This window comes from Rhinopithecus roxellana, chromosome 16 (genome assembly GCF_007565055.1).
Source record: "Rhinopithecus roxellana isolate Shanxi Qingling chromosome 16, ASM756505v1, whole genome shotgun sequence".
Lineage (NCBI taxonomy): Eukaryota > Metazoa > Chordata > Mammalia > Primates > Cercopithecidae > Rhinopithecus > Rhinopithecus roxellana.
This window is the reverse complement of record NC_044564.1, coordinates 17025788-17034552: the sequence shown is the minus strand read 5'-3', so window position 1 is coordinate 17034552 and position 8765 is coordinate 17025788. Positions and strand designations below refer to the sequence as shown.

Sequence of the window (8765 nt, the reverse complement as noted above, 5' to 3'; positions counted from 1 at the left end):
CCCCGGCTCGGTGTGCCCCCCCAAGAGGCGAAGGCGGGAGGCGCGGAGGGAGCGTCCTCCGGCCCTGGGAGGAGAGAACGGCCCCCGCCTCCGCCTCCCCCGGTCCCCGCCACCCTCCGTTGACATGGCAACCGACGGCCGCCAGGGGGCGCGGCGGCACCGGAGGCGACGAGCAAGCAACGCCCGGGCCTTCTATCGCTGGAGCCTGGCTCTCCAGGAGGCAGGGATGGGACCCGCAGGACTCGCGCCTTCGCCGAGTCGCGCCAGAGCTGGTCGGGCCCCGAGTCAATAATCGCAAAAAACAGCTACCATTTTCTCAGCACTCTTGTGTGCTCAGGAAGTGCTGGGCGTTCCCGCCGAATCCTGAATCAACAGCTCCATAGTCAGGATCACTAACCCATTTTGCAGAAGAGGACACTGAGGCTCAGAGGTGAGGTCATTTGCCCAAGGTTACACGGCGACAAAGCTGGGACCCGAAGCTGGGTGTCTGACTGTGAAGGGGATTCTCTTGACACGCTATTCGCGGTTGGGCCAGGAGGAGAGCAGTGGGGAGACCTGCTGTCCTTATGCAGGCGGGAGCTCACCACTCACCCCCCATTTCCCTCCCCCATGGCGCCCATCCCTTCGCCTGCATCTTCCTGGCTCCAGCGGCCCCCAGATTCCCCCTCCAGCTCTGCCCAAGGACAGCCTCCAGCAAAGCCGTCTTTTCTGCCTCCTCTGCCCCGCTTCAATCTGCCCCCTCCTCTCCAGCCCTCTGCGGGTGGATTCTGAGACCTGGCCCCCCAGTCTGGCCTCTCTGTCCCCGAAGAACCTGAATGTGACATTGGAAGCTCTTTCCAGTTCACACCCCACCCCCCAGGCTGTGGCCATGCAAATCTCTCTACTGTCTCCCTAAGCCTTCCTGCGTTCAGGGCTATTCTCCCCTGAGTCCACACTCCCCTAGACCCTGGGTACCCTCTCTTCCTGCAAGAAGCACCCTCTCTTCCTGCAAGAAGCCCTTGGGGTGGGCGTGGTGGCTCACGCCTGTAATCCCAGCACTTTGGGAGGCCGAGGCAGGCAGATCACAAGGTCAGGAGTTCGAGACCAGCCTGGCCAATATGTTGAAACCCCATCTCTACTAAAAATACAAAACGTAGCCAGGCATGGTGTTGGGTGCCTGTAGTCCCAGCTACTCAGGAGGCTGAAGCAGGAGAATCGCCTGAACCCAGGAGGTGGAGGTTGCAGTGAGCCAAGGTCTTGCCACTGCACTCCAGCCTGGTGACAGAGTGAGACTTCGTCTCAAAAAAAAAAAAACCCTCGGGGTGGCTCCCAGCTCTCACCCCACACTGCTTAGCCTCAAAGCCTCCTAGGAGGAGGCTGGAATGGCTTTGATGACCTTGATGTCACAAGAGGTCCTGTTCTGGGGAAGGGCATTACCAGGGAGGGGCTGGAAAGTCAGGCTGAGGAGGAAGGAGCCTCTCCTCCCGAGAGCAGTGTAGAACCAGAGACGGTTTAGGCAGGGAGGAGACGTAGGGTCAGGTTCATGGGTACACTATTAGAAGCAGGAGGCTGTTAGCTAAATTGGAGGTGGAGAGGATAAGGAGGGAGACCATAAAAATTTTAGTAATGACGATTTATTGATGGAAAATAAATGGTCCCAGCCCTGCTTAGCACTTTATGGGAATTATCTCGGTTGCCACTCAACCATATGGGTACTGTTGTCACCTCCATTGTACACATCAGGATCCTGAGACTCATAGGTGACATCACTTGGCCTGGGTCAAACAGCTGGTCAGTGACCATACTGGTATTTGAACCAGGTCAGTCTGGCACAAACCCCAGCACTTCCCCATCTCAGGGCCCTGCCCATCTGGCCTAGGGGTGGAGCCACGGCATTGCTGGGGCACGGCACCACTGGTCTGAGCAGTAGCACGGTGGGTGGGGATCTGTGGTGGGCTTGTGTAGCCTCCACTATCCGACTACAGCTCAGGCCAGGGCCTGCTGTTTCCCATGAGCCCTCCCGAAGTCACATCCTGTGGGCAGAGGCCCTAGCAGAAGTTCCGGTGGAGTTGTCACCTATACCCCACCATCCCTGGTCTGAACCCCAACATCCGCCCGTCACTTCCCCTTGGGGCCTCAGGGCCTCAGTCCCCACTGTAGGATGCAGGCAGGCAAGAGAGGCAGGAAAGACCAGAAGCCTGTCACAAGGCTACCCAGGTTGCCCAGGTCTGGGGCCCCAGATCACCAAGCTGGCAAAACCCAGGTACAAGTAAGAAGAAATGAGTGATTTCTCGCTGGAAACTTTTCCTGCTTCCCAGGGATCGGCTAAACTGGCAAGGCTGGGCTGGGCATGTGGCCAGTCCTTGGTAGATGTCTGCCCCAAGAAAGCAGCTGGTCCTGCTGCCATTTAACAGAGAAGGTGAGAGCAGCGCAGTAAAGGGAGGCGCTGGACAGCTGTCTGACCCCAGCCTGAACCCCCTGTTTTCCTCTGAGCAGAGACAGACGGGAAGTATGGGAGGGAAGGAGAAGATGGAGTCATGGAATGGGCTGCTCTTGGCTGCTGGTGCATCTGAAGAAACAGTGGGTCAACTGCATAGCAGGGGTACAGGACAGAGAACAGCCATGTGATACCCACAGCCCTCTAAAATCACAGAAGTTGCCTCTTCCTCCAAAAGGCTCACACCTGTAATCCCACCACTTTCGGAGGAGGAGGCAGGTGAATCACCTGCGGTCAGGAGTTTGAGACCAGCCTGGCCAACATGGTAAAAGCTTGTCTCCACTAAAAATAGGAAAATTAGCCGGGTGTGGTGGCACATGCCTGTAATCCCAGCTACTCAGGAGGCTGAGGCAGGAGAATCACTCGAACCTGGGATGTGGGGGTTGCAGTGAGCCAGGATTGTACCACAGCACTCCAGTCTGGGCATCAGAGTGAGACTCCATCTCAAAAAAAATAAAAATAAAAAAATTGGCTAGGCGTGGTAGCTCACGCCTGTAATCCCTACACTTTGGGAGGCCGAGGCAGGTGGATCACCTGAGGTCAGGAGTTCAAGACCATCCTGGCCAACATGATGAAACCCTGTCTCTAATAAAAATACAGAAAATTAACCGGGCATGGTGGCGTCTGTGATCCCAGGTACCCAGGAGGCCAGAGGCAAGAGAATCACTCGAGCCCAGGACGGGGAAGTTGCAGTGAGCTGAGATTGGGCAACTGCACTCCAGCCAGGGCAACAAGAGCGAAACTCCCTTTCCAATCAATCAGTCAATCACAGAAGTTCTGCCTACACTAGCCAGGAACTGACTCAGTGTCTGGCCTGGGGCTGACTTGCGTTGTCTCCCTGAAACTGTCCAGCACCCCTATTAGGAGGTTGCTATTACTAGACCCAAGTTACAAAAGGGGAAATTGAGGCCCAGATTAGTGTGGCCTGCCCCAGGCTCCACAGCCAGGAAGCTATGAAGCTGGGATTCAAAGCCAGGTCTCTTTACTGTTAAAGCCCAGGGTCATTTGCCATCAGCCCACACTGTCCCCAGTGTCAGATCAGCTGAGGGGGAAGCGTGATCCAGTCCTCATATGGAAGGGGCCCTGGCCTCTCTCAGAAGGCTTGAGGTCTGTTTGGAATATGCAAATAAGGACACAAGGGAATTAAATCAAAAGTATACCCTTGGTATAAATATTTTATTTCACTGCCATGAGATCATGTAAGGGATGTTATATTCTGTTTTACTGATGGGGAAAGAAAAAGAGGGTCAGAGAGGTGACATGACTTGTCCAAGGTCATGGAGGTGGGGATTGAACCTAGAATTGCATGGGTCTGATGCCTTTGATGATGAAGTTTAAGGTCTCCAACTCTTCATGGTACCTGCCCTGTCCGTGAGCCTGTCTTCTCTGTCCTCTCCATAGGCCCCCACCACACTGTCCCTGCTTGAGTCACAGACTGAGGAAGAGGGGCAAGGATAGGGGACAGAAGTGAGAGCAGGGGGATGGGTGCCGCGGCTCACGCCTGTAATCCCAACACTTTGGGAGGCTGAGGCTGGAGGATCACCTGAGGTCAGGAGTTCGAGACAGGCCTGACCAACATAGTGAAACTTCGCCTCTACTAAAAAATAAATAAATAAATAAATAGCTGGGCGTGGTGGGGCGCGCCTGTCATCTCAGCTACTAGGGAGGTTGAGGCAGGAGAATTCCTTAAACCCAGAAGGCGGAGGTTGCAGTGCTAAGATCGCGCCACTGAACTCTAGCCTGGAGCTTCTTTTTTTTTTTAACTGAGATGGAGTGTCGCTCTGTTCCTTAGGCTGGAGTGCAGTGGCGTGATCTCGGTTCACGGCCAGCTCCGCCTCCCAGGTTCACGCCATTCTCCTGCCTCAGCCTTCCCAATAGCTGGGACTACAGGCGCCCGCCACCACGTCCCCCTAATTTTTTTGTATTTTTAGTAGAGATGGGGTTTCACTGTGTTAGCCAGGATGATCTCAAGCTCCTGACCTCGTGATCCGCCTGCCTCGGCCTCCCAAAGTGCTGGGATTACAGGCGTGAGCCACCATGCCCGGCCAGAGCTTTTGCTTTTTAAGTTTCTGTCTGCAGTTTTTTTAAGACTCTGTCAAAAAAAAAAAAAAGAAAGAAATGAATTCAGGGATCCTAGGGCCCTATAGCCTCAAGCCAACCTGGAGGGATCCCAAGGAGGTAAAAGCCTGAGGCGGGTGGGGCCAGCCTGAGCAAAAGGCCTGGAGGTCCGAAAGCACTCAGGGATGTTCAGGGCAGGGGAACTTGGGCCGACTGGCCTGCCCTCCAGTGCAAGCTGAAGAGCTCCCGCAGGACAGCCACCCGCCGGCAGGTCCTCGGCTGCACTCCTAACGGCCACTCCAGGCAGCACAAAGGGGGCTCTGAGCTCAGCAGAGCCACCACACTGAGCCCTATTCATTCTCCTAGGGGTGCCAGAAACTGCCCTGGTGCCCGGGCCAAGAGCAGACGGGCCCCAGCACTGACGAGGTGCCTCTGCCGCAGCAACACAGCATCTCTGTGGTTGGGATTCCCAGGTCTTATGCCTTGTGCGTGCCTGTCAGGATTCCCTGTCCTGTACCAATCTGCCCCTTTTTCTGTGCCTATCTCTCAGCAGCCACAGCCAGGGCTCGCGGAGGCTGGACCTGCGTTTGCCTCTCTCGCCCTCCCAACAACCCAAGGAAGTGGGGGCTGCAGTGGGTGCATTTCACAGATGAGGAAACTGTGGCCCAGAGAGGCAAAGTGTCGTGTGTGGGATCACATAGCAAGTCAGGAGCAGGCCTGGCCAGGAAGCAGCATAGCCTTGGCAGCTAACCCAAGTCACACTGCAACCCCCTCCCAGGAGAGAAGCCGGGGACTTACCTTCTATCTTCTGCTAGGGGATACCAGCCCAGGAGTTAGGACACTTGGTTGTCGGTCTGTCCATTGTCTGCCTCTGCTTTTTTTTTTTGTTTTGAGATGGAGTCTTGCTCTGTCGCCCAGGCTGGAGTGCAGTGGCACAATCTCGGCTCACTGCAACCTCCACCTCCCTGGTTCAAGCAATTCTCCCGCCTCAGCCTCCCGAGTAGCTGGGATTACAGGCGCCCACCACCACGCCCAGCTAATTTTTGTATTTTTAGTAGAGACAGGGTTTCACCATGTTGGTCAGGCTGGTCTCGAACCCCTGACCTCGTGATCCACCCACCTCGGCCTCCCAAAGTGCTGGGATTACAGGCGTGAGCCACCGTGCCTAGCCCTTTTTTTTTTTTTTTGAGATAGGGTCTCCCTCTGTCGCCAGGCTGGAGTGCAGTGGTGTGATCTTGGCTCACTGCAACTTTTGCCTCCCTAGTTCAAGCAATTCTCCTGCCTCAGCCTCCCAAGTAGCTGGGAATACAGGTGCACACCACCACACCTGGCTAATTTTTTTTTTTTTTTTTTTTTTTCTGAGACGGAGTCTCGCTCTGTCGCCCAGGCTGGAGTGCAGTGGCCGCATCTCAGCTCACTGCAAGCTCCGCCTCCCAGGTTCACGCCATTCTCCTGCCTCAGCCTCCAGAGTAGCTGGGACTACAGGCGCCCGCCACCTCGCCCGGCTAATTTTTTGTATTTTTAGTAGAGACGGGGTTTCACCGTGTTAGCCAGGATAGTCTCGATCTCCTGACCTCGTGATCTGCCCGTCTCGGCCTCCCAAAGTGCTGGGATTACAGGCCTGAGCCACCGCGCCTGGCTGGCTAATTTTTTAAAATGTATTTTTAGTAGAGACGAGGTTTCACTATGTTGGCCAGGCTGTGCTCGAACCCCTGACCTCAGGTGATCCACCTGCCTCAGCCTCCCAAGATGCCGGGATTGCAGGTGTGAGCCACCATGCCCGCCCTGGGGCTGTTACTGTTAATGGAGGATGCAGGAAGTGCCCTATCAGATGGCAGTGGACTCCTCTCACAGCCCGGGTTGCCATCCTGGGGTCCAAGATAAAATGCCGAACCCCTGCAGGTTGGCTGCATACCTCCCACTTCTCCCCATTCTAGAAATCAGGTGACTGAAGCTTCGGAGGTGGAAGTAGTTGGTATTGGAAGTCCTGGGTCTTGGGCCCCGCCCCAAGCCCCAGCAGCTGCTGACACCCTTTGCAGATGTTCAGGATGACGGTGGAGGGGAGGTTGCATTTCCTCATCTTGGTCTGCCCACCTGAACCTGCACACACGGTAAGTTTGTAATGTGGAAAGGCACCAGCCCATGGGTTAAGGGGCCTAGAAGGGAGAGTTGTGACCCAGTCTGGGCCAGCAACCAGCTGTGTTACCTGGGGGAATCCCTCTGCCTCTCTCTGCCTCGGTTTCACCATCTCTGTCCAGTGGGTACAGTGGACACATGATGACATCTCCCTGATAGCTTGGAAAGCGGTGACTCTGCTTTGGTAGGCACCAATTCTGTGCCAGGCCCTACACCAACGGCTGAAGCTGGTGAAGTGAGTACTGCAAGTACCCCCGGTTCACAGGGAGGACATCACACCATGGCAAAATGGCCAGCCAAGAGTGGAACTTGGGTCTGGGTGGCCCAGAGTCCACATGCCTGATCACAGCTCTCTCCGATCTGTGGCTGCCAGTCCCTCTCCTGGGTACAGAGGCTGAGAAGCAACTGCCCTTCACACAGGCCTGACTCCCCTCACCTTCCCAGCCCAACGGCCAGGCCCCCTGACAGCTGTTGGCAGGTCCCCAGCGGCCCCCAGCCCACTGGGCTCTGTTCCCAGAGCCTGTGGCCTGTTCCTTAGACCTTCCAGGTCCCATGGGCTTGCGGTCTGCCCCCTGCCCCTGCTGCTGAGGCCAAGGAGGCGGCCCACAGGGGCTGGGGCTAGGAGAGGCCCCAGCCCCCGCCCCCTGCGGAGAGGGTGGGGAGGGTGGAGCTGTGGGAGTTTCACTGGTTTAAAAATACACAGAGGAAGCGAGTGAGAGAAAGGGGAAGGGGAGGTGGGAGAGGCACCTCAACTTTGATGTCCAGAGCCTTGAGCGGCCACTCGCAAGCTGGCCAAGGGCTTCACACAACTTGCCAAGATGACAGAGGGGACCAAGAAGACCAGCAAAAAGTTCAGTGAGTGCGGGGTGCTGTCTTCACTGTCCTCCATCCCTGGCTGTCCTCTGGGCCTCTCTCTGCATCTGTTTCTTCATCACTGTCTTCATTTCCGTTTCTCTCTCTCTCACTGTTTTTCTTTTTTTGTTTTTTACCTTTGGACGCCAGTGTCTCTGTCACCCAGGCTGGGGTGCAGTGGCACAAATCTTGGCTCACTGCAGTCTTGACCTCCCAGGCTCAAGTGATCCTCCCACCTCAGCCTCTTGAGTAGCTAGGCAAGTAGTTAGGACTCCAGGCACAATTTAACTTTTTTTTTTTTTTGACTGGGTGCGGTGGTGGCTCACGCCTGTAATCCCAGCACTTTGGGAGGCTGAGGCCGGGGGATCACCTGAGGTCAGGAGTTCGAGACCGGCCTGGCCAATGTGGTGAAACCCATCTCTACTAAAAATACAAAAACTTAGCCGGGTGTGGTGGCAAGCACCTGTAATCCCACCTACTCAAGAGGTTGAGGCAGAAGAAACGCTTGAACCCGGGAGGTGGTGATTGCAGTGACATTGCACCACTGCACTCCAACCTGGACAATACAGCAAGACTGCATCTCAAAAAATAAGTAAATATAAAAAAATAAGTAAGCAATAAAATTGATTTTTTTGTTTTTTTTTGTAGAGTCCGGGATGGGGTCTCACTTTGTTGCCCAGGCTGGTCTCGATCTCCTGGGCTCAAGCCATCCTCCTGTTTCCAGCCTTGTTTCTCTTTCTCTTTGTCCATCACTGTCTCTCTGCAGACGTCTCTGCTTCTGGGTGTCCCTGTGGCTTTCTGGCTGTCATTCTGGCCCCGCATCTCTCTCTCTCTCTCTGACTCATTGACTTCATTCTCCATCTCTGTGCTTCTCTTGTCTCTGTCTCTTTGTCTCCCCACCGTGTCTCTCGATCTCTGCAGTCCACTGTGTCTCTGGCTGTCTCTGACCTCGCAGCTGGGCAGGGGAGGCCTTCGCACACTCCATCCCCCACCCACAGGCCTGGGCTCCCATGGGATCCCAGGTGGGGAGTTATTGGGGCACGGGGGGATGGGGGTGTCATGGAATCCCAGGTGGGGAGTTACTGGGGTGGCAGGGGGATGGGGGTGTCCTGGGATACTGTCCCACATTCCCAACAGCAGTGAGGCTGGGAGCTGACATTTGGGTAGGGAAAGAGCCCAGAGCTACTAGAACCAGGCTCCAGGGTGAGGGGCCACACTGGCCCACTGCTCTGTTTTCCTGTGT

General features: G+C 55.6%; 1 protein-coding gene across 2 annotated transcripts in view; it reads left to right on the top strand.

The window, feature by feature from the left end:
• The first annotated feature begins 207 nt into the window (after positions 1–207).
• The window catches only part of SH2D3C (SH2 domain containing 3C), a 47781-nt gene continuing 39223 nt past the window's right edge, over positions 208–8765 (top strand). Inside the window, exons 1-2 of one of the 2 annotated variants that reach the window (XM_030919144.1) lie at positions 208–430; positions 6472–6645. Coding sequence is in view for 1 of the 2 variants with exons in the window: in XM_010367831.2 (XP_010366133.1) it covers positions 7489–7525 (37 nt within the window). In the remaining variant the exon portion in view is untranslated. Of the gene's footprint in view, positions 431–6471; positions 6646–7351; positions 7526–8765 lie in introns of those variants that run through there. The other variant, XM_010367831.2, reaches the window with a different exon arrangement.